The 26,367-nt window shown below is 41.0% G+C and overlaps 1 protein-coding gene across 1 annotated transcript in view; it reads left to right on the top strand.

Annotated features, from left to right (window-relative positions):
- Window positions 1-553: 553 nt before the first annotated feature.
- The window catches only part of PPTC7 (protein phosphatase targeting COQ7), a 47,726-nt gene continuing 21,912 nt past the window's right edge, over window positions 554-26,367 (top strand). The window contains exons 1-2 of the mRNA XM_079763181.1: window positions 554-1,048; window positions 25,134-25,313. Of these exons, the coding sequence (XP_079619307.1) occupies window positions 823-1,048; window positions 25,134-25,313 (406 nt within the window). The 5' untranslated portion in view covers window positions 554-822. The remainder of the gene's footprint in view (window positions 1,049-25,133; window positions 25,314-26,367) is intronic.

Here is a 26,367-nt window from a genome sequence, read left to right on the forward strand (position 1 = left end):
CTCCCATTCTAATAGAGACATACAACATTTTCTCGAATTTTCCTAAATACTATGCAAAACGGCTCTTCTCCCCAGATTGCCAGCCCTAGTGCTTCCAGTATATAAATTCTGAAGGCGTCACTAGATATGTGTACTTCAATTTCTTTAATATATATACTACAGAATAATATTCATGACCTGATCCTAGCTTCTTTCAGGTTTTTCTTTAAAGGAATGGTGGCATTATTTAAAACAATAGCCTTTAAATGATATGGTTAAAACAGGGGAGAGAACTGTCAAACAGTCCACCTTAATTCTTAATAATTTAGGTCCCGCGTCTAGGGGAAATCCTCGAAGTCCTGGATGCTGGGCAGTGAAGTAAAAAGCGACTACAACTCCCAGGAGACATTGCGTCCACACCCTCTGCGCACTCTCGAGCTGGGTGATTGCGAAGGGCACCGAGCCCGAGGGGCGGGGCTTGGGCATAAGCCGCGAATAATGGGCGGGGCTGTGGGCGGGGCCATAGAGGGGGCGGTGCTCCCGGCGCGGCCCGGAACACGCTAGTGGAGCGGAAGATGGCGGCGGCAGCGGTGGCTGCAGCCGGGACCCCAGTCGGGCTGAGGCGGAGGTGCCGCCGGCTTTGACCTCGCTCTGGCTCCGGTGCGCGCGGCGGGGCGTGTGCGAGGCTCCGCGAGGCGGGCACGGGCGGTGGCAGTGACCGCGCGCCGCCCTGAGGAGCGCCCGAGCGGCGGCGCGGCTGCGGCTGAAGAGAGAACCGGCTCCGGGCCTCCGCGTCCTCCTGCTCCTCGGGCCCCCCGCCTCCTTGGGGGGGCGGCGGCGGCGATGTTCTCGGTCCTCTCGTACGGGCGGCTGGTAGCCCGCGCCGTGCTCGGCGGCCTCTCCCAGACCGACCCCAGGGCCGGCGGCGGCGGCAGCGGCGGCGACTACGGGCTGGTGACGGCCGGCTGCGGCTTTGGCAAGGACTTCCGTAAGGGCCTCCTCAAGAAGGGTGCGTGCTACGGGGACGACGCGTGCTTCGTGGCCCGGCACCGTTCAGCGGACGTACTTGGTGAGTCCCCTGGCCCGGCTCTCCCACCCCAGCCCGGAATCCGCCTTTTGGGGACTCCCCTGCTCGAGACTTCCCTCTTTCCTTCGGGCAGCGAGAGGAGCCCGAGAGCCAGTAGTAGTTCTCTTGTAGGGAGCGCTTACTATGTGCCAGGCGCCGTGCCAAGCGCTCGGAGGTGCATTTTCCGCTTGACCAACCCCCATTTTAGAGATGAGGAAACTGAGGCGCAGAGCGGTCAAGCCACGTACTCAAGGTCATACAGCCTGAGAATGTGACCAGTTTGTTCGAGTTCAGAGCCGCACGCTTAGTCACTTGGCTGTGCCAGCCCTGGACGACCTCGTCCCCTCCCTCCCCGCCCCCCCTCCCCCAGACACCTGCAGGCTCGTAACCTCGCTCTTGTGCCCTCCCTCCGCCCTCCCTCCGCCCTCCCTCCGCGTGTCCCCGGGAGCTCTGCTTCTTCGAGTGATCCTGACGCCACAGCCCGGCCTGGGGCTGCTGGATCCCGAGCAGACAGACTGTCGTGAGCCCCACAGCCCCGCCGCATTCTTTCGCCGCCTCGATTGTGACCAGATCTCCATCCTTTTTCCGAGTCTTCCCGAGTCTCGCAGTGGGGGCCCCTGGCCTGGTGAAAAAACACTCACAGTGCGTTATCCCAAACTGTTGTTGCCCACTTGAGGTCACCGAGGGTGGAGGAAGAGTCTCCTTGATCCAAAATAGAATAGTCAAACCTTCTTCTAGACTGCAGCCAAGAAAGCCTTGAGAACTGGTAAAAGCCTTTGAGGCCACAGGTGCTTCCCAAGGCCTATTCCTGTGACACCTTTGGAGGTGGGAGACTAGGGTGAGAGCTTGCAGAAAGGGCTAGATATAGATCACAAACTTTACCATAATGTACGTCTGTAGAGACCATGTATACGCCATGGAATCCTGTGCGTATTTCATGTCTTTTAATAAAGCACTTTGAAATTGAAGGACATGCTGTCATTGAACTTGGGTTCAAATGTCACTTTGGTTTCACTTCTCAGGTGAGATTGAGTTTTTGATTACTTTAAACTTCATGTGCTGAGGCAAAGTTTGGCATTGGAACAAATGGTCCTGTAACTTTTTATGACAATAATTACTTTTTAATTTGATCTCAGAGTAACTGCCTATTATCTTTGCTTCTACTACATGTAAATATTGGTGAACATGTAACTGGAAAGGTTGCTCTCAATGTAATTTATGAATTACCCCATTACCTGGGTTAAACAAGTCATTTAATGTTTAAGCAACACTCTAGATGTTAACTTTTAAAAGAGAAAGACAGACTCCTTAGAAGGTTGAGGAGCTTGCAGATTGAAAATGCTATAAATCTGAAGTCAATTTGACCTTGATTCAGTGTCTTTATTAAAAGGCTGTCAGTGGCTATCTTTTTCTATTACATTTAGAAGTGCTTCACTCAATGAGCTTGTGACCTGTGCTGCTTTTTCAAATTGCAGTCATAGTGCAACAGGATAAGGGATAATGAGCCACTAAGGTTCCCCCTTACAGATTTGCTATGTGCTGGCTTTTATGAAAGATTTGTGAAATTTTGGTCAAACCCATTTTGAAAAAAGTATCAACATATCATCTTGGCAGAAACCTGGCCTAATTTGGTACTCAGCTTTGCAACTTACTAGCCCTGTGATTCTGTGGTTTTGGGCAAGAGTCTCAGCTCATTTTCCTCATCTAGACTAAAGGATGCAGGGAGTAGACTATCTGACCCTCAAGGAATTCCGACCATCAGATCATATTTTGTTTTGCTTTGAAATGACAGCACCCCTTGTTATTTTGCACCTCAAATAGCAGAGATTACTTCCTGTCTTATTCATATGGGCACCTCCAGTAGATTTCTTCTGTGTTATATCTGGCTTTAATCAGTGGTTCATAACTTCCGCTGGTGTGTAGTCTCTGAGAATTTTTGAGTGCCCAAAGGCTCATTCAGGGAATTTACTGACTCCATGAAGTCCATCCATGTACTATCTAGAGGTCCATGCATGGGTTCCAGATTTTAAACCACAGCTTTATACCCCTCCTGAAAGGAATGCGGCCAGGCTTCTTCAACTATATTTGACAAAGAGCTATTTTAAAAGTGTGTGTGTGTGTTCTGTGTGAATCAGGGGGAGACGTTCTCTAGGACTGTCCTGTTGTTTTGGAGCTCTTCTGGAAAGTCATCTTGGAAGCCACCTGAAACAACTTAGGTTGGCCTCATTTGTCTGATCTTTGACTTACGCAAACCAGTACTTACGATGGTGCCTTCTATCATCACAGGTCTGATTGTCTCTTGCTGTGAAAGAGATGATGAATCTCAGCGAGTCTTCAATACTGCTTTTTACTCTGGAAGTTGGAGTTTTAAACTGAATTGTATCAAAAGGTTATGTTGAATGATCATGTTATGTTGAACCTCAGTGTTTTGAACTTTCTAGTTCTATAGATAATTCATTTTGTTTGGATTGACCCTCTTTATTGCTAAGTATCTGTGGAACTCACTTGTCATCTAGGGCTACTTGACTGTGGAATGAAAGCTGTTTATTTTTTTCTGTATTAGAAAGGGAAAGCTGTTTTATTTTAATTTAGAATTGATCTGTTCTATTAGTCATGCAGTGACTAAAGGTATTTTATGCTTTATGGCATTTTTTTGAGTCCCACTGGATTTCTTTTAGGAAAAACCAACTATAATGGGTGTGGTGAGACATAGGAACCACTCCTATTCACTGGAAAGTTGGCCAAGGTGCTTTCTCTTTATTAGGTCCAACAGGAGTAAACCAGAACCAGCAGGAGCTGTTTGCACTTTTCTTTTTCCTTCTTCCCTGTAGTTAGTAGTTCTCTTACTCTATATAGTGTGGATGCCTAAGTCCACAAGAATATCAGAACTGCCCAGCGTGTAATTGCGGGAGCTGCCTAGTGTGTAATTACTGGGCCTCCCATAGCCCTAAGCTACTTAACAATAGAATTAAAGCCTGGTGAGAGTTTAAGACTTAGTAACCTTGGAGTCCAGTTCTTTCATTTTACTGATGAAAAAACGGTGTCCTACAGAGGATCAAATGACTTTGCTAAGGTTACTCCGCTAGTTAATGGCAGAACTAGGGCTAGCACCAACACCTTTCCGTTACAACACTGGTTAAGTTTTCTTGACAAGATATATGAATTCAAAACCAGTCTAACTTCAGCTATTGTTTATCCTTTTAATGCTTTTTCTGCTTAAGGGTGTGTGTGTGTGTGTGTGTGTGTTCACAACTTCTTTATTCACTCAATGACTCATAATTAAAATGCAACAACAAAAGCTCCTGCATACTAAACCACATTTGATTGAAATCACTTCTTTAAAGAATGGCAGCATGGTCTGTGCCATGTACATTCTGACCTTTGAATATTGAGTTGTAAAGTAATTCTTTTTTAAAAATATATTTTTATTGATTTCAGAGAGGAGGAAGGGAGAGGGAGCCAGGGAGATAGAAACATCAATGATGAGAGAGAGTCATGGATCGGCTGCCTCTTGCACGCCCCCTACTGGGGATTGAGCCCGCAACCCAGGCATGTGCCCTTGACCAGAATCGAACCTTGGGACCCTCCAATCCGCAGGCCGATGCTTTATCCATTGAGACAAACCAGCTAGGGCTGTAAAGTAATTCTTATAAAAGTGTGGGATGTTGATTTAAGCTTGATTTAACTTGAAACCTTAAAAAAAGAAAGACAGCAATTTCCTATTTTAGCCTTTGGACTTGATTTGGATTGTGGCCAAGTGTTTTTGTGAGTAACACCAGTCTTAAAAGTAGTTGTTGGAAGGTACAAGGATTACATGAACAATGTCAAGATCAAAATTTTATTTAGGAAGTGAATAGATGAGGTAGAATTTGATGTTTTCCAACAGTCCATGATAATTTTAATATATTTGGTAGAACCTCCATATCTGAAAGTGAGTCTTCCTTTTAACAAAGTAGTCACCTTGGGAGAGTGTGTATGGGCACTAATTGTAGCCTTTTAAAAAGTCCTCTGTGGAATTTCCCTCAGCTAGATTTCAAGCTGCGTCAAGAAACCAGTCTTATTATTTTTATATTCATAATTTTTTGAAAGTAAAATTTTAGCCTGATATACCTGTTGCCTGTAGACATAGACATGATCCTGATTGAATTTTTAAAATTTGAGATAATAATTCACCTGCCATATCACTCAACTTTCAAAGTAAAAAATTCAGTGGCATTTCTTATATTCACAGGGTTGTACAACATCACCATTAACTTGTTTCAAAACATATTCATCACCCCAAAAGAAACTCCCTCCCCATTAGGAGTCACTCCCTCAACTCCTGACAACAGAAATTAGATTGTGACTCCAGATTTGCCTATTTTGGACATTTCATATATATGGAATTATGTCATATTTGATCTTTTGTGTCTGGCTTTTTTCACTTAGTATACTATTTTCAAGGTTCATCCACATTGTATGTATTAGTACTTCATTCCTTTTTATGGCCGAATAATATTCCATTGTATGGATATGCCACATTTTGTTCATTCATCTATTAATGGATATTGGGTAGTTTTCACTTTTTGGCTGTTGTGAATAGTGCTGCTATGACACATTCATGTATAGGCTTTTGTGTGAACATATATTTTCCATTCTCTTGGGTATATACCTACAAATGGATCATTCTGGACATATTGTAACTCTAACTTTATGAGGAACGTAATGTTTAATACATTTTTATATAGTTCTAATATAATTATTTTCTACAAGGGAAGTATTTTTTAATGGCAACAATCAGATATGTAAGTTCCAAGATCAGCAGTACTTTAAATATACCTGATTTCATAATAATCTATGTGATTATTCACATTCAAGAGAAAATTGTGGAATGTTAAGGAAATGTGAGTAATGAGTTTAGTAAAAGAACCTTTTAGGATTCATAGAGATAGCGGCGTTTAAGAAGCCACTGATCAAAAAAAAGTTACTGACTAGCTGTTGCCTGTCTTTTCTGATCTGTCATTCTGTAATAAATAAGGTTACAGGATTGATAGAAGAAGAACTTTACTGTTTTATATTGTATTTTATTTTGTTTTAGTTAACCCTCACCCCGAGATCTTTTTTCCATTGATTTTTTTAGAAAGAATGGAGGGGGAGAGAGAGAAATATCAATGTAAGAGACACATACATTGGTTGCCTCCCGCACACGCCTGACCTGGGGGCCTGGGATCGAGCCTGCAACTGATGTAGGTGCCGTTGAATGGGAATCGAACCCGAGACTCTTCAATCCAGGGGCTGACACTAGCCAGGGAGCAAACCAGCCAAGGCTGCTGTTATATTTTTTCTCATTTAAAAAAAAAATCTCTCTATATAGGTATATATAGATATATATGTATGTCTCTCTATATATATCTATGTATTTCAGAGAGGAAGGGAGAGGGAGAGAGAGAGATAAACATCAATGATGAGAGAGAATCACTGGTCGGCTGCCTCCTGCACACCCCACAGTGGGGATTGAGACGGCAAATTGGGCATGTAACCTGACAGGGAATCGAACTGGTTCATAGGTTGATGCTCAACCACTGAGCCATGCTGGCTGGGTTGCTGTTATTTTTTTAAACTCCTCCCTAATATTTTTTTCATTTTGCTGTATAGATATATTGTACTTTTTTCATAGGTTCTTATAAGGCACATTATTTTTAAAGTCATTTCCTCATTTGTTATACTGTCAGAGCTACTTTTCCTTTGTTCACAATCTTTTTTTCCTTTTTTTTATTAAGTCTTCATACAAGCATATGTTTTTATTGGTTTTGAGAGAGAGAGAGAGAGAGAGAGAGAGAGAGAGAGAGAGAGAGAGATATCAAGCCGACCAGGGATCAAACTGCAACCTTTTTGGTGCATAGGACGACACTCCAACCAACTCAGCCACCTAGCTAGGACCACAATAGTGTTTTTAAAGACAGCATGCTGCCGCCCTAACTGGTTTGGCTCAGTGGATAGAGCGTGGGCCTGCGGACTGAAAGGTCCCAGGTTCGATTCCGGTCAAGGCCATGTACCTTGGTTGCGGGCACATCCCCAGTAGGAGGTGTGCAGGAGGCAGCTGATTGATGTTTCTCTCTCATCAATGTTTCTAACTCTCTATCCTTCTCCTTTCCTCTCTGTAAAAAATTAATAAAATATATTTAAAAAATTAAGACAACATGCTGTGAATGAGATTTATCCCCTTTGTAAGTTTTCTTTAAAAATTTTTTTCAATTACAGTTTACATTCAATATTATTTTGTTTTTGTTTATAATCTTTAATCTAGAGATTCTCGAATTTAGTTTTAAATTTTCCTAAATTCCATCTTCTCTCTCAATTTGTTAATATCCTTAAAGGATTCTAGATGAATCTTTTTTGTAGAGCAAGTTAAATTTTAAAAGCATGACTTTTTATACTTTTCAGAAAATACATTTTTGTGAAAGGGTTAAAAGTTGTAGCAGAAGGTAGGAAGCAGATGTTATCTGGTTGTGGTGGGACCACGGTTGGTTTTGGTGGCAGGGAGGGGACATGGATGGGAGGAGGCTGATCCCTGAACTTTAGCACTGCTTTTTTGAAACTGGGCAATACATAACCTGAATGGTTGCAACAGTATCCAAATGGAGTTTGTACTCCTGTGTGACTCAAGAGGCACTATATCAGGTTAGAGTATTTGACCTACAACTCTGTCCTTTGAATAAACGCTTATGTCAAATTCAAGCTAAATGTCAAATTCATTTTACTTAGCTTAGGTCCTTGTGCTTTTTAGAGGGGCCTCACCTGGGGCTTTAGATTCAGAATTTTCATGAAAATGCTTTGGGAAAGTAAGTTAAGAATATTTTCTTTTCAAATAAATTTGACATTTCAAACCAGAAATTCTAGCCAGTTGAAAAATGTTGTGCCTTGTGATTTTCCCTTTCAAAGTCTCATTTTAAGAATTGGGGGTGCTCGCTTCAGCAGCACATATACTAAAATTGGAACGATACAGAGAAGATTAGCATGGCCCCTGTGCAAGGATGACACACACACACACACACAAAGAATTGGGGCCCTGGATTATTTTTCATGTAGTTAGTAATAAAACTTAGTACTTTATCTTGTTTGGGAATTGTTCGATATTTTAAAAATCTGATAGTTTCTATCTCCCCGAGATCCAATTTTTTCCTATTACTAAACAATTCACACAATTCACAGAATTGCATTGTAAATCAAGACTTTTTGCAAAAGCTGACCCACTGCAGAGAATGTGAGGCTGTTAACACATACTCATTTAAACGTGAGTTGGCAAGTGGCGCAGCTCTTGCAATTTCATTTAAAATTTTAAAAAAGAAAAGATACTAAATGTTTTAGAATAAGATCCCAAACAGGATTTTGGATGGATTGAGGTGGGAGTTGGGGAGCAATAGTAGCTTTTATTTATTTTAATATATTTTTATTGATTTCAAAGAGGGAGAGGAGAGAGAGAGAGAGAAACATCAGTGATGAGAGAGAATCATTGATTGGCTGCCTCCTGCACGCCCCCTACTGGGAATTGAGCCAGCAACCCGGGCATATGCCCTTGACTGGAATTGATCCTGGGACCTTTCAGTCCACAGGCTGATTGATGCTCTATCCACCGAGCCAAACCAGCTAAGGCTTATTTAATCTTTTAAGTATGAAATAACTGCTCTTCTTTCCACTCAATCTGTTCCCTCATCTATAAAGTTGACTCATCAATAAGGGCAGTACAGCTAGTATCATATTTAGGACTTGAACCTAAATTTCCTGCCTGCATGTCTAGTGTTTTTAAATAAGTGGTTTTGCTTTGTGTGGGGACTTGAACCTAAATTTCCTGCCTGCATATCTAGTGTTTTTAAATAAGTGGTTTTGCTTTGTGTGTATAAAAGTTTAAAAAAGTAACACATGTTCAGAAAAGCACAGTATAAAACATCTGTAACTCATAATTCAAACTATAGTCTGTGTGGTTTCCTCAGCCATTGTGTATATACAATTTTATGTATACACATTATTAAATGAAGATTACACATTATGTGTTCTTCTATGATGTTATTTTATGTTGTGTAAATTTAGCATATTTCCATACTGATAAGCATAACTGCGTCATAATTCACTGCAGTATAACCCCACAATTTATCTAACCAGTCCTCTATTTTTAGTTATTTAGATTATTTCCAATTTTCTGTTGCAAGTAACACTAGAATAAATATGTCTGCATCTGAATACTTACTTAGGATAAGTTCCTCGAAGAGGCGTTCCTGAGTGTCAAAGGCTATGAACATTTGCAAGGCCTCTGATATAAATATTAGCATAGGTCCCTCCAGAAAGATTATGCTAATTTATACTTTTCTAATTACTATGAAATTGCTCTCATCAATAAGCTTATTGTTGATCTTGAGTCTGTCATATTTGACAATTTATAAATTTACTAGGTTCTTAAACAGTTGTTTTAGAGGTGAATAAGTTTGTTGCTGGTGAATAGTTCTAGAATTGATTGAATTGTTGGTATGAATCCCAAGGACTACAAAATGACTCAAAAACTCTGCCAGAGACTACAAGTGACTTACTACAAAGAATGCTTTCTGTTGAAGGATCCAGTACTATTTTGACTCAGACCAATTCCAACACATTTGTGCACTTACTATTTTTTTACTCATTAACAGTCTATTTTGAAAAGAAAGGGAATTTCTTTCTTTTTATACTACTATGATTGTACATTTTGATCTTTCAAGGGTGCCATCATCAAGGAAGTTTTTTACTTAATCAAGGATTAATTTGTGTTGTCATTTGAGATGGATGCAAATGGTTAGCTGTGCTGAATGAAGCACACAAGAAGTGCTGCTGTTTTCACAATGTTTGAATAGGAAAATAGATTTGAGCTATTTGCATAAGAGCTAGAAAACTGTTCATGTCCTGTAGGTTGACCACTAATTGTTAATATGGTCATTAGTGTTTCTATGAGATAAGAAAGTCTAAACAGGGATGTCTTATGTGTGTTGTTTGAAAAAATCCACTTCTCCTGTTTCTTTAGTGGCAGCTTTGATCTTATTGATTTTCATGCTCATGTACTCTGAATTCACTGAACAATCAATCGGCAGTCTTTGGATAACAAGGTTAGTATGTTTTGTGAATACATTTTATACATACAAATTTATTTACAGATAATTTGAATTTACTGAAGTCAATTAATACTAATCTATAACTTTTATCAAAATTTCAAATTGAAGAAAATGGTTGACCTGATTTTTGTTACAGGCTTAAAGGAGAAAAGCTTTTCCATCTAAGTCAGGTGGTTAATCAGGCTCCCTTTTCTTGGAGTGTGACTTAGAATCTCGGAATTTTAGATGTTAAAAAAAAAAAGGAACTCTTGAGAGAATTTATCCTTCTGCCCCTTATTTCACAGAGAAAACTAAAGCTTAGAGAAGTGTTTTGACCAGTCTTCTACAGCCAGTAAGTGTCAAAGAAAGCAGGTAGTGCTGTCATCTCCAGACTGTTTTTCAAGCTTCTTTCAATCAGGCCTTCTTTTGACTGTGAGAGGAGCATCTTGTAGCCAGCTTTAACCCAGAGCATAATACTTTGTGGAACCCTAGGATTAGATAATGAGTTCATTCTCTTTTTGGAGTTCTTCATAACAGTTGGTATACCAGAGTATTGGTATTCTAACTTTTCAGTACAGTCAACTGGATTCATTGTTTACTGGTTGTTTCCTGTTAGTCCCTGACAGGTGCTGTGGAGAAGACCAAGAACAAAACAGATTTCAGCCCTGAAGTTTCATAGGCTCGTGGGAAAGGCACATATACACAGGAATAGTATAAAAGAATACACACACATTAGATTTTTGTGAAAGCATGGAGTCAGGCCTCAGGAGATGGGTAAATTGAGGAGGAGAATGGTAAGGCTGTCTGGTTTGAAGGATCAGCAACAGCAAAGAAGAAGATTCCCCAAACTATAGATGTTTATAGCAAGAGAATAGTTTGGAGTGGGGTGGGAATGGGAGGGCGGTTGAGAATTGATGTTAGAAAATATAGGTTGACCAAATTGTTGAAGGTCATAATTGTCATGTTAAGGAATTGAGTGTTGTTTTGCTTTTTTGGTAGGAAGCTATAAATGTTTTTGCTTTTGTTGATTTTGGTTTGGTTTGGCTGTTTTGAAAAGGCAGCAGGTTCAGATGGTACAGAATTCAAAAGGTATTCAAAATTAAAAAGGGTGCACAGTGAAGTTTTCCTGTCACTGTGACCTCCTAGCTGCAAAGTTCTTATCCCAAAAGAACCACTGTTATCAGTTTCTTGTGTACCTTCTAAAGAATGTTTTTATATATAAAAGTAAGTAAGTTTATATATAGGGAAGGTATTTGACTAGAAGAGTAACATGGACATAGCAATCTTGTTAAAAAATGGTAGAGGGTGTAATAGGAGAACAGGAGGCAAAAGACCAATCAGGAAGCTACTGAAATAGTCTTTGCTATAAAGGGCTTTAACTAGGGCAGTGAAAAGTAGTTGGCCTGCAGACATAGAATCAGCAGGACCAAAAAAGGGTGAAAGAGAAAGAGGAATTGAAGTTGATTTTGAGATTTTGAATCTGATAGCTTCCTTAAGGTTTCTAGCCTTGAGGTGTATGTGGGTTTGACTGCCATTAATTGGATTAGGAAATGCAAGAGAAGGATTAAGTTTGGGAATAGAAACAGGGAATTGCTTGGTTCAAGAGGCTTTCAGAGACAGAATCACCTGGCTTGAAGAATGTTTGTGTCCAGTTGGCCTTTACTAAGTCCTGGGTGTTCTAGCAGTGAGTCATTAGAATCTCCTCTGCAGTTTGGTTTTCATACTTTGCTAAAAGGCCTGGGCCCATTCTGAGCATTCTGACTCAGAAAGTGGGGCTTGGGTTCAAAAGTAATCTCAATGTGCAGTAAGAATTGAAAACTGTTGTGCCAGTTACCAGGTCAGCACACAGGGATGAAAAGGTGGTTAGCAGTGTGAAAGAAACTCAGTCCTGAAGGTGGTCACAATATGGAGAGGGAGAAATAAGAAAGTCATGATAGAGGTGCTGTGATTAATAGTAATCTAAGAAAATGGTTAGGCCTGCTTATGTATAACTAGTTGTTATAAGATTTCCCATTTAAAATGAGAAATTTCTAAGTCTGAACCATGGCACATAGTAGGCAGCAGGCATTTAAGAAATATCTATATATATAAAAGCCTGAGCGACCCACGGTCTGACTGTCTGACCATCCAACTGTCCGACTGGTAGCTATGATGCACAATGACCACCAGGGGGCATATGCTCTGTCCGGTAGCTATGACACACACTGATGACCAGGGAGCAGACGTTCAACACAGGAGCTGCTGAGCTGTGGTGACTTGACAGCTGCAGTTCTCGGGTGACATACCCGGAACCAGAGAGGAGGGAGCCCAATTCTGGGGTGCATCACCCGAGAACTGCCCTCTCGCAATCCAGGACCCCTCAGGGGATGTTGGAGAGTTGATTTTGCCTCAATCCCCGCAAGCCAGGTTGAGGGACCCCACCGGTGCACAAATCCCCGGGCCTCTAGTTTGTTAAGTAAGATTACTTCAGCGTCAATTCTGGAGAAAGAAAACTAATTCATTTCTTTAAAGTACAGGTGATTTTTTTTCTTGTGTGTTTTTTGGATACAAATATATGTTCCTTAGTGCTTGAAAATGTTATTGTTGGCCCAGCCAGAGTGGCTTAGTGGTTAAGTGTTGACCTATGAACCAGGGTTCAATTCCCGGTCAGGCCATATACCTGGGCTTGATAGAAGGCAGCCAATCAATGATTCTCTCACATCATGGATGTTTCCATCTCTCTCTCCATCTCCCTAACTTTCTGAAATCAATAAAAATATATTTGAAAAGCCCAGCTGGTGTGGCTCAGTAGTTGAGCATCAACCTATGAACCAGGCGATCACAGTTTGATTCCCAGTCAGGACACATATGTGGATTGCAGGCTCAATCCCTAGTGTGGGGCGTGCAGGAGGCAGCCAATCAATGATTCTCTCTCATCATGGATGTTTCTATTTCTACCTCTCCCTTTCTCTCTGAAATTAAAAATATATATATTTATTAAAAATATTTAAAAAAAGAAAAGGTTATTGTTAAATGTTTAATGGAATATTGAATGGTGGTGGATGTGTGACTGGGAAAGATGAATGGACAACTCATCTTTTATACACTATCTGTGAGTGGGAGTTATCTTTTGGTTGTGATCATAGACCAGTGCTTGTAAAGCTTGTAGCCTACAAATACTGGTCAAATACTTTTTTCTGATTGCTACAGGCTACACTGCTCCAAATAGTGTTATTTGGACTTTCTTAAAGACAGGCATAACTCATCCTATATAATAAAAGACTAATATGCAAATCGACCAAATGGTGGAATGACCAGTTGCTATGACACGCATGAACCACCAGGGGGCAGATACTCAATGCTGGAGCTGCCCCCTGGTGGTCAGTGCGCTCTCACAGGGGGAGCACCGCTCAGCCAGAAGCCGGGGTCATGGCTGGCGAGCACAGCGGTGGTGGCGGGAGCCTCTCCTGCCTCTGCGGCAGCACTAAGGATGTCTAACTGACGGCTTAGGCCCTCTCCCTGTGGGTTCCCCCGAGGGCACCCAGACTGAGAGAGGGTGCAGGCCGGGCTGAGGGACACCCCACCTCCCCCGAGTGCATGAATTTCATGCAGCAGGCCTTTACATATTAGCTGCCAGCTGAGCACTGTGGCAGGCTCTGTTAACACATTATTTAGCTCCTCACACCAACCTTGTGTTGCCCATGATATTATTCTCATTTAGGGGTGAAAATACTGAGGGTTAGAGAGCTGCCCAAGGACACCTAGTCCTGGAGCTAGAATTTGAACCCAGATCTGACTCTTGCCAGCAAGATGCCGAGACCTAGGTTTTTATCTTCCTGAAGGAAAGATTTCAATCAAGAGATAAAGTGCAGCAAAGCAAGAGAGAATTTATTGGCTACAGCAAAAACACACTTAGAACAGTGAAACAAGGAAGGGCATAGAAAAGGCAACAGGAAAACTTTGGCTCACTGGGAAGTCAGGGAAAAGGGGGCCTTGGAGGTTTAGGGGGCTAGCCTGGGATGAACTGCTACTGCCCACTGCTCCCCTGGTTGCAAGTCTGGTGGGGTTCCTTAGAGTGTAGGGCAGTGATGGCGAACCTATGACACGTGTAGCCATTTCTGATGACACGCGGCCGCCTTAGCGGCCGCATGCCGAGGATGAAACACTTGTGAAATAATGTTTTTTCCTCAAAGTGACACACTACCTGAGTTATGCTCAGTTTTTTGGTGAAGTTTGACATACCAAGCTCAAAAGGTTGCCCATCACTGGTGTAGGGGATACGTGCCTGTGTGGGATGGAGAGAGGGAAGGGAATGGTATGGGTGTGCTCCCCTGGGACAGAGCTCAAGCTGAGTCCCTTATGTTGAGGCTATTTATTGCAGGTGGGAATCTTAGGGGAGGTCTCAGGGGAGGGTCTCAGTGGAATATTCATCAGCTTTCCAGGAGAGCTCTTTCAGGGTCACGGTCTCCACTGATTGGTCAGTGCTGAGACAGGGGGTCCTGAGTCAGTGCAGCTGGTCCTAAGGTAGCCATTTGTCTGTTTTTGCTGTTTTTTGGGGCCTGGAGCTGAAATACAACTGAGGCCTAGATGTTATATTTAGGGAGGAAAATGTGTGTGTGTGTGTGGGGGGGGGGGGGGGGGGTGTCTGAATCTCATGAGGTTACCTCTTGTTTTCCCAGTTTTGCCCCTTGCCAGGTACCCAGGGCTTTCTGCCCTGGTGACCTTCTGCATCTGATTCATTGTCCTTGCCCTGCTCACGTCTAACTGCCTATAACAACTCCAAAACTATCTGCTGTGCTTTTGCCCAGTCTCTGTACACTACCTTTCAAGTAAAAAATTACCATTTTAAACTTTGTTTTACTGAGATGATTTTTGCTGAGTTTGAATACTACTTAGTTATTAGCTATTCTTAGGCTAATAATTGAGCAAAGCCCCACAATTAAAGCAGTGATGGCCTCATTGAGTCTTGTTGAGCTAGTCTGTGTGCCACAAGGACTTTGGTGGCCTTAGGCCAGTCCTTTCCTTCTGGGGACCTCCTAAAAGCCTTAACTCCTGCAGTGCATTGTTTGAGCTGATTGCTAGTGAGAAGTTCCTGGCCATCTGTATATATAAAAGCCTAAGCGACTATTTCAACCAAACAACTGGAACGACAGGTCAACCAGTCGCTATGACATGCACTGACCACCAGGGGGCAGATGCTCAATGTAGGAGCTGCCCCATGGTTGTCAGTACACTCCCACAGCAGGAGCGCTGCTCAGCCAGAAGCCTCTCCTGCCTCCGTAGCAGCGCTAAGGAGCGGTGAGCCAAGCGGTAAGGAGCGAGCACGCAGGCAGTTAGGAGCAAGGGGTCCCAGATTGTGAGGGCGCAGACCAGGCTGAGGGACACCCCCCTCCACCCCCTACCCCCACCCCCGCACGATTTCTTGCATTGGGCCCCTAGTGGTGTAATAAGCATTTACCTGAAGGGCAGGTTTCTTTGCTCTTAAAGCTCTATCCTCACCTTTATTACTTGATTTGTACTATATCCATATTAGTCACAATCATAGGTAACTGCCGGAAATGCCTGTCACTTCAACCTCCTCCCGCATAACTCAAGTTTTTATAACTTTAATATTTTTCTGATTCTTTCAGCTAGTTGTAATCTGATCTTCCTTGCTTTTGTTTTTATTGATGTATATGTACTTTGGTTTATTACAGCCATTTACCTTAAACCTCTCCAAACCCTCTTTCCCTACCACAATCACCAGCACTTGCTTTTAAGTTCCTGTGGGCAGGAAATCTTTTATTATATGTAAATTTCTTAGCCGCCTTTTGCCACGTCTTGCACATAGAAAATGTTCAATAAAATATGTTGGATAACTTTTAATATTGAATTTAAGTGTATAATGTAGCTCCAACTGGATTTATAGTTTTTGTCATCCCTTCCATGAAGGTAACATGTATTCATTACCAAAAAAATGGGAAAGTGTGGAAAATAAAAAGAAGGGGAAAAAATTACTTGTCCTTCCCTGGCTGGTGTGGCTCAGTAGTTGGGGCATCATCTGTACATTGAAAGGCCATGGGTTCAGTTCCTGGTCAGGGCACATGCCCAGGTTGTGGGTTTGATTGGGGTGCATACGGGAGGCAACCAGTTAATATTTCTCTCTCCCTTTCCCTTTCTCTCTCTCCAAAATCAATAAAAAAAAATCCATGGGTAAGGATTTTAAAAATTTACTTGTTCTACCACTCAAAGACCATTACTTAATTAAACAATATGTAGGGGAACATAAGTAGTGCTTAGAAAGTAAGTGTACACTTCGCTGGCTTATTCAAAGGAATTATGTTCTCATTTTTTAAAAAAGCCCAGCCCGCGTAGCTCATTGGTTGAGTATTGATCTATGAATCAGGAGGTCACAGTTTGATTCCCAGTCAGGGCACCTACCCGGGTTGCGGGCTCGATCCCCAGTTGGAGTTGTGTAGGAGGTAGCCAATCAATGACTCTCTCTCATCATTGATGTTTCTCTCTCTCTCTCTCCCCTTCTCCCTTCTTCTCTGAAATAAATAAAAATATATTTAAAAAAATAAAAAGGGCCAGTGTAGCTCAGTTGGGTAGGTGTTGTCCCGTGCACCAAAAGGTCACAGGTTCGATTCCTGGTCAGGGCACATGCCCAGGTTGGCGGCTCCAGTAGGGGGTATGCAGGAGGCAGCCAATCGATGTTTTGCTCTCACATCACTGTTTCTCTCTCTCCCTCTCCCTCTCTCTCTAAAAAAAAAATTCAATGAAAACAAATTTTTAAAGGCATTTTTGCCCTAGCCAGTTTGGCTCAGTGGATAGAGTGTAGGCCTGCAGACCAAAGGGTCCGGAATTTGATTCAGGTCAAGGGCACGTACCTTGGTTGCAGGCTCCTCCCCGGCCAGCCGTGGCCCTGGTCAGGGCTCATGCAGGAGGCAACCAATCAGTGTGTTTCTCTCACATCGATGTTTCTGTCTTTCCCTCTCTTCCACTCTAAAAATCAATGGAAAAATATCCTCGAGTAAGGATTAAAAATAAAATAAAAAACAAAACAAAAAAGGCATTTTTGATCTGGGCTACATGTGACTCTTTTTTTTTTTTTAATATTAGGTTAACCTTTAAGACCATAATTCTAGATCTGATCTTATAGATCTATAATCTCATAATCAGGAAAAATTTTCTCTTAGCCTAAAGGGCCAATACAAATAGGCACCCATCAGATAGCTGGACTTAATTGCTGTTACTCTCTTATTTAAATGTTATTAGTGTTATATAACATTTCCTAATATCTAGAAAAACTAACCAGCCTCAGCATTAATAGAAGCCCTTAATTTTGTATCACACTAAGGGCCCTTCCTCTACTGTTCATAACTTACCATAAGTGTGGCTCCCAGATGATTTGTCTGTTGCTTCCTCCTGACCTAAAAACATTGCTATCAGCATTTAGCATTTCAGGAAGATACTGTTGCAGCTCAAAGGAGTGAAGTGACCTATTCTGTGACTTCACCTTCAACTCTGCAGTTTGTGTGGTAGGGAGGCAGTGATTCATACCCCAGTCTGTGAGCTACCCAAGGTCCCCAAGCCACAGTTGAGCCAAAACACATTATTTCACATTAAGTATTTGATATTTAAACAGAAGAGCTAAAGTTAGAGGAAGAACACTTATTTTTAAAAGGTTGACTTTGAGTTTCTTTGCCTTCACAGTATCATTTCTTAACCCTCTTTATAGCATTTTCACTGCTTTTTTTTTTTTTTTTTTTAATATATTTTATTGATTTTTACAGAGAGGAAGGGAGAGGGATAGAGAGCTAGAAACATCGATGAGAGAGAAACATCCATCAGCTGCCTCCTGCACACCTCCTACTGGGGATGTGCCCGCATCCAAGGTACATGCCCTTGACCGGAATTGAACCTGGGACCTTTCAGTCCACAGGCCGACCCTTTCACTGCTTTTTAAGACAAAGCAACAGCCCAGAATAGTCTGGAAATTACTATCTCTAGTTAATGAAGTATTCTGGACAGTAGGTATGACTATGTGTATTCATATTCATTTTAACTTGATTAATTAAGCAATTTCATGTTTACTAAGCTAGAAAGGACTATTTTGTTTGGAATTCTAAAACATAAAATGAACTGTTTATTCCTGCTTTGAGCCAATATTTGAGTTTTGTTAACTCTCCTAGATAGTTCCTTTTTTCAGCAGAATTTCAGTTTTGCTTATAAGTTCCATTTATCACAGGGTTGAACCTTCCTTTCCATCCTTTCAGCTTCATTGCTTTAGCTTTTAAGTTAACTGTTCTGCTTAGAGGTCTTGAGTTCTTGAGGTAGGGTTGGTTTCTGGAGAATGAGAAATGCAGATTTCGTTGTTATTAATGCAGAGTATTGTTATTAATGCTTTGGGGAAACTTCTTGTGAAGGGAATGTATCACTTGCTTGTTACAGCAGGAAGAACATCATCTATAATTATAAAAGTGTAATATGCTAATTAGACCAGACGTCCTTCCAGACGTGCTGCGAGGGAAGCCCCGATCCCGGGTGCCTGCCAGTGGCCAGAGGGAAGCTGGTGCCAGCAGCTGGGAGAAAGAAGGCCTACTCTTGGATGAATTTTGTGCATCGGGCCTCTAGAAATTTATATAATTTCACCTCTAGAGAACTGAAAGGACTGTTAGTTAAAGTAAATTGTACTTTTGTGAATAACTCAACTGTTACATATATTTTTTCAGTAATCCTGCTTTTTTGTTCCCTTTGGGATAATTATTTGCAGATACATTTCACAGTTCTGAGTCACAGGGGAGTGTTCTTAATGCCCAAATAGTTGAGGCTTCAGAAATGTTGATACAAATGTGATCTGTTCCATTGGATAGAAATTGAATTTGTACTCTGATCTCATTTTTCTCTAGAGGCTTCAAGTTTGTGATGCCTCTAGACAAATAAGGTTGACTTGGAGAACCCTAGATTGTAGATTGAAGAAGAACCTCAGCATCTGAAAGAAGCTGGCTGTAGCACTGCCATAAATACTGTCTAACCAGCTTCCTCATTAGATGAACAGTTGCTGCAGAAAGTGTAAAACCAGATCCTTATTCCCCTGAGTACAGAGGGTCTCATGCTACTTTTATAATTTAACTCTTGTGACCCAACCAAATTCTTACTCAGTTTCTCCTTTGGAGTTTCAATTCACTATCAAGTACCCGTTCTAGTAGATAGATGTTTCACTGATGGAAAAACAATCCTGTAGAACCATCTTGCTTCATTAGGGGATGAGGATCCTGTAAAATGCCTCAAGACAATCAAAGATGCAAGGAATAAAGCTGTTACCTTAGAATACCAATTAATATTTGAAATTATGCCAGAGCCAAATTCTTCACTGATGCTTATATTAAAGTTGAAATTGAGTATTTATTCTTTGGGCATCACTTTTTTCTGGAAAATGTTGGCTTTGTAACTAATTTCATGCCAATCTGAAGATCAGTGTAGTTGGGAAGGTTTTAAGAAGAATGGCAACCTCATGGTGATGGCTGATAGAGTCCTGGAGAGACTCAGGCTGATGTTGGCTTCATTCAGTCTTTTAAGGAGAGCCTTTTGTAATTACACAGGTCACCATATGCAATTGGAAAGATAGGATTTCAATTGGAAAGATACGATTAGTATTTTCATGCATTATTTTATTTATTTTTATTAAATCTTTATTTTTGAAAGTATTACATATATCCGCTTTCTTCCCCCATTGATCCCCTCCAGCCCACCCCTGGTAACTAGAATTTTTAAAAATATATTTTTACTAGAGGCCTGGTGCACAAATTCATGCACGACCTGACCCACCTTGATTGGGGCGAGGGGACGCAGGAACCGCCCCAGCCCCTGATCAGGGTGAGGGGGGGCCGATCGGGGGCGGGGCCGGCTGGGGGGAGGGGTCATGGGTGGTTGGCCAGCCAGCCCCACCCCCTGGTCGAACTCCTGGTCAAAGGAGACAATTTGCATATTAGCCTTTTATTATATAGGATTGATTTCAGAGAGGAAGGGAGAGAAAGAGAGAAAGAGAGAGAGAGAGAGAGAGAGAGAGAGAGAGAGAGAGAGAAACATCAATGTTGAGAGAGAATCATTGATTGGCTGCCTCTTGCATGCCCCCAACTGGGAATTGAGCCTACAACCCGGGCATGTGCCCTGACTGGAAATTGAACCATGACCTCCTGGTTCATAGGTTGATGCTCAACCACTGAGCCACAATGGTCGGGCTGTAACTATAATTTTAAAATAATTTTTTAAAATGTCCTTACAAACAGATACATTGAAGTGATGTATCCATTTAAGTGAGATATACGCCCCCGACTGGAATTGAACCCGGGACCCTTGAGTCCGCAGGCCGACGCTCTATCCACTGAGCCAAACCGGTTTCGGCAGAACCTGGGACCCTTGAGTCCGCAGGCCGACGCTCTATCCACTGAGCCAAACCGGTTTCGGCATGTGACTATAATTTTTTAAATATACATATATCTTTATTGATTTCAGAGAGGAAAGGAGAGTGAGAGAGAAACATCGACGATGAGATAGAATTATTGTTTGGCTGCCTCCTGCACACCGCCCACTAGGGATTGAGCCCGCAACCCAGACATGTGCCCAGACTGGGAATTGAACTGTGACCTCCCGATTCATAGGTTGATACTCAACCACTGAGCCACAATGGTCGGGCTGTAACTATAATTTTAAAATAATTTTTAAAAATGTCCTTACAAACAGATACATTGAAGTGATGTATCCATTTAAGTGAGATATACCAGAATTATTTGTTCTCCTCTCTTAATTCTTCACTTTAGAAAAACAGTCCATGGAAAACATAAAATATTATATAAAAATCATAAATATTTTCTAGTTGATTATTTCCCACTTCATAAGACTGCATAAATGGTACAACTAAAGGAATCTTCTGTGCCCTTTAGTCTTCTCTCAGCCTTTTGCTCAGCCATTTCAGATATGTAACCATTATCTTAATCTAATAATGGTTTTAATTGGATTTTGGGTCAAAAGAAACACTTAAGCTAGACTGTGTGCTCACAGAATGTTATTAATGGAGACATAAGATGATTACAGTGAATTAAAGGAAATAGCTTCTATGTTCAGTGCAAACTCTATATCTTGGCATTCAAGGCCTTTCTAATTAACTCAGCCCACCTTTTCACCTCTAAACAAATTATATTCTGACAAACTGGATTACTTGGCCTTAATCAGTTGTCATATATGTGATTATAATTTGATGTCTAGAGTAAGAATGCAGTTCACAAATGAGCTATTGGGCCAGGAATTCTCATTCCTAAGATAAGATCTCCTTGAATTAACTCCTTGAATATATTACTCTCTCTACCCTCCCAGAACATCTCATCTGCCCCTCTGGTGTCAGTTCCGGATCTTTGCCAAAGCATGGGCTCAGATGGCCTTCCCAACAGCAGGCACATAGTTCCTGATTTCATACAGAACATTTTCTCAAAAAAATGCTCCACTGACACCTGAGACTAAGCACACCAGAGACAGAATTCAAAATCTGAAGTCATTCCCACCCCCTTCCCAACTGGCAAATCATCTATTCAGTACTCATTCCTGAAATTCAGAAACCTACTGATAAAAAAAAACCTATTGATAATAGAGCATAGGTATCTTTTGTATTTATTCCTTTGTATTTCCAGTGATTGTCTATTCTACTTTTCTCAGTACCGCGAACCTAAAATTTTGCAGCTGACTCTTGACCTCTGACCTCTCCCAGCCCATTTTCTCCACTGCTATCAGGATTATTTTCTTAAAATATAGATTGGATTATATCACTTGTATCCCTAAACCTTGTCGACTTATTATTTATAGCAGTGCTGTCCAGTAGAAATATACTATAACTACATATATGATCTTAAATGTTCTAGTAGCCACATTTTTAAAAAGTAAAATTAAATATAGTTCATTTCAATTTATTTAACCCAATATATGTAAAATATTTCATCATGTTCAGTAAAAAATTATTACTAAGACATTTTATTAATTTGTTTGTTTATTTATTTTGGTATTATGTTTTTGGAATCCAGAGTGTATTTGACATTTAATAGCCCATCTCAATCCAAACTAACCACATTTCAAACTCAGTAGCCACGTGTGGCTAGTGGCTTCCGTATTGGACAGCACAGGTCAATAGCATAAAGCTTAATGTTCTTCGTCTGCAATTTTGGGCCATCCACAATTTCAGCTACTGCTCTCCATATTTCAACTTCTCCCCACTCACTCAGGCACCAGCTATACCTAATTGTCTGCCATTCTTTTTCTTTTATTATTACCCTTCCCTGTCTGGAAATCTCTCTCTTTTTTTTTAATCCTCACCCGAGGATATTTTTTCCATGGATTTTTTTCCCCCTGAGAGAGTGGAAGGGAGGGAGGAGAAAGAGAGAGAGAGAGGGAGAGGGAGAGAGAGAGGGAGGGAGAGAGAGAAAGAGAAAGAAAGAAACATCAACAGGAGACACATTGATTGGTTGCCTTCTGCACTCACCCTGACCAGGGTTGGGAATCGAAGCACAACCAAGGTTACTTGCCCTTGACTAGAGAATCAAACCTGAGACTCTTCTGTCCATGGGCTAACACTCTTAACCACTGAGCAAACTGGCCAAGGCAGCAATCTTCTCTTTTAATATTTGTTTTCTTTACCTCTAAATGAAATTTCCCTTTATATCTGGATTAATTCCACTGTTTAAAAGGTGTCCTCTCTTTTTGTGGATTGAAGCTTTTGCTAATGTAGAAGAGGGAATATTCATTTATTTGTAGAAATAATTGCCTAGTATGAATTAAACTAGGTTTCAGATGTACATGTGAAAGATTATTCTGGTTTTAGCCTGATTCTAATCCCAACTATGGTTTTTCATATTATATAACTTGTTCTTTGTAAGTAAATTATATATGCATGCTAAGGCTTCCCTCCCCCTCCCCCCCCCAGCTGTATTGAAAAGTTTATATGGTTTTTTAATCTCCTTTTCCCTTAAAGAGATTTAGCCAATGGAATTTTGCCTGAGTTCTTTTTCCCATATAAAAGCAAACAGGTGCCTGAAAAGGTTGCACTCTATTCTGGGAGAAATCTGATTAATGTTGAAGGACTGTGTCAGGTCAGACTCTGTAACCTGCTCACAGATTATTTAATGAGTGCCGGGATCAACTCTCAACATTATCTCAGATTTTACTGGTTTTCTTGTGAAGGGCACTTGTAGATGAAACCAGTTTGTATATATAGTTAATTGTGGCTCTTAGATCAGAAACTGGTTAAGAAGAAATTCTTTCCTTGAGCAGGCAGTAGTTTGAAAGAATGAATGATTCATCAGATGGAGTTGCAAGAATTAAAATTGCATTCTGTGCTTTAACACAAATTGTTGCATTTAAACCCATGGTGAAATCTTATCCCTACTGATATAAGAATTCCTCAAAAGAAGTATCTTTTCAATAAACTATCTTAAATTCTCTTGGGGAAGGAAATGGGGAACATAAGCAATAGTGTCAACAATAAAAACTTTAAATAAAAAAGAAAAAAATGATCTTAAGAATTTTTAGGTATCCTCCCAACTGCTTGAAAAAAAGTGGTACTTCTTTATGGTAGGGTAGACCTGTCATCCTCCATGCTTCTCTTTCCCCTACCACCACTGCCCCCACCTCCCACCCCACCCAGTTCACCTGTAAGTCCTTTTGTTTCACCAGATCCCAAATCCCTGCACTCTAACTGCACTGCCACCATTTCACAATGGAGTTGCTAAGACTCCTGACTCATCCCTTCTTTCCACTGTTGTTCTCCACATCAGGCAGAAGGATCTTTTTTATTATTATCCTTATTACTATTGAGACTTTATTATTATACATTAATTAAAAATAAAAAACAGATGCTATTGATGTTAATAATGTATTCTCTTTAACACATTATATCCCAAATATTATTTCAACATGTAATCAATATAAAAGTTAATGAGATAGCTGACCCTCTTTTTTCATATCAAGTTTTCAAAATCCAGTGTGCATTTTATACTTAGAGTACATCTCAGTTTGGATCAGCCCCATTTCAAGGCTCACTGGCAACATGTGGTAGTGGCTGTTTTATTGGAAAGCTCAGCCCTGGACAGGATAGTGGTTTTCTCTTAGGGAGGAGGAAAGGGAATGGGGTATATTCTTAAATTTGTTCTGTATTTTACAGTTAGTGACTAATATTTGAAGTTAAAAGATTGAGGCTTTTGATATTCTTAATGATTGCCAGCTGTGGATCAGTTGCATTGTCACTAGCATCAGTACTTTTTTTTTTTAAATCATTTTACATTCTTATAAAATACAACAAAAATTAATAGCACAAATTTCTTCTATATAATAAAAGGCTAATATGCAAATTGACCAAACAGCGGAATGACTGGTCACTATGACACGCACTGACCACCAGGGGGCATATTCTCAACACAGGAGCTGCCCCCTGGTGGTCAGTGCACTCCCACAGGGGGAGCGTAGCTCAGCCAGAAGTCGGGCTCATGGCTGGCAAGCACAGCGGCGGTGGCGGGAGCCTCTCCTGCCTCAGCACTAAGGATGTCCGACTGCCGGCTTAGGCCCGCTCCCCAGGAGGAGCGGACCTAAGCTGTCAGTAGGACATTCCCCGAGGGCTCCCTGACTGCAAGAGAGCATAGGTAAGGCTGAGGGACAAGGGCCCCCCCCCCCCCCGCCCCGAGTGCACGAATTTCGTGCACCGGGCCTCTAGTACAATAATAATCCTGCTGAAATTGTATTCTTGGCTAGTAGGCAATGCCACTCTGTGGTAACTTGCATGTTTATTCATCAATATATGAAAGATCAAATTCTAAGTTAGAGAATATGACTTAGGAATATTAGTGTATAATATATCAAACTTGAGCACTTTTTATTCTGAATTTCAGGGTAAATATGTTTACTGGTATGTAGTAAAATGAACTGTCAGGAGGAGATGGGTAGGAATTCCTGAAAAGTTGGTAAGAACATCCTTTAAATGTAATTTTTTTTTTTTTTAGGGGTTGCAGATGGTGTAGGAGGATGGAGAGACTATGGAGTTGATCCGTCTCAGTTCTCAGGGACTTTAATGCGGACATGTGAGCGGTTAGTAAAAGAAGGACGGTTTGTCCCGAGTAATCCCATTGGAATCCTCACCACAAGCTACTGTGAGTTGCTGCAAAATAAAGTACCTTTGCTTGGTAAGTAGATATCCTATGTGTTTTCCTCTCTAAAGATGTCCAGGAAATGGTTAACAATAAAACCAAGAAATTAATCAGCCTACCTTTAAGCAGTGTTTGATAAAGAAGCTATTAAATACTTACTATTTACTTACAAAATACGACTGCTTGGAGAGAATGTAAATAGGTACAACCACTTTGGAAAACAATTTGGAATTGTAGAATATAGTTAAACATGAACAGATAGTATGCTCCAGCAGTTCCACTTCTAGGTCTATACCCTAGACTAGAGAAACTCTTATACATCTGTGTATCAAAGAGTAGGCACAAGAATGTTTACAATAGCATTATTTATAATAGCAGAAAATTGGGAACATTCTAGAAGTCCATTTATAGTAGAAAAACACACTTAGAAAAGGAATGATTTAAAGCTGCATGCAATACTCAGGAACAGCCCTGGCTGGTGTAGCTCAGTTGGTTGAGTGTTGTCCAATGCACCAAAAGGTCGCTGGTCAGGGGCATGCAGAAGGCAGCCAATTGATGTCCATATTTCTCTCAATGTTTCTCTCTCCCTTCCCCTTCTCTAAAGTCAATAAAAACATTTTAAAAAAATAAACTGTATTGTTTAGGGGTTCTAAAGTATGATAAAAGAAGAAAGAAAAGCAAGTGATTATATAATTCAGGATAGTGGTTCTTTCCAAGGGAGGAAGAAAGGAGTGAGGTCTGGCATGAAAAATTCAGTTGATTACCTGTGGGGAGTTCAGATTGCAGATAGATACCCCAGACTAATAGCAGTTAGCTGAAATAGCATGGCACAAAATAGATCCCTGTTAACCTTTTGCACTCGGATGTCGAGTGTGACTCGACATGGTTAGCATTAGAATAAAGGAATCGAGAAAAAAGCAAGCGAGTGCAAAGGGTTAATCTTGTTATTAGAAAATGTACAAATACCTAGTGCTTATTTGGTATACTAATGAAGCATCCTTTGGCCAAGCTTCCACAGTTATTTGTTAAATGGTTTCCTGGAAACTTACCCAGCCTTCTATGCAGAATTTCAGAAAGGGTGTTATTAATT

Source organism: Cnephaeus nilssonii (assembly GCF_951640355.1).
Source record: "Cnephaeus nilssonii genome assembly, chromosome: 22".
Classification (NCBI taxonomy): domain Eukaryota; kingdom Metazoa; phylum Chordata; class Mammalia; order Chiroptera; family Vespertilionidae; genus Cnephaeus; species Cnephaeus nilssonii.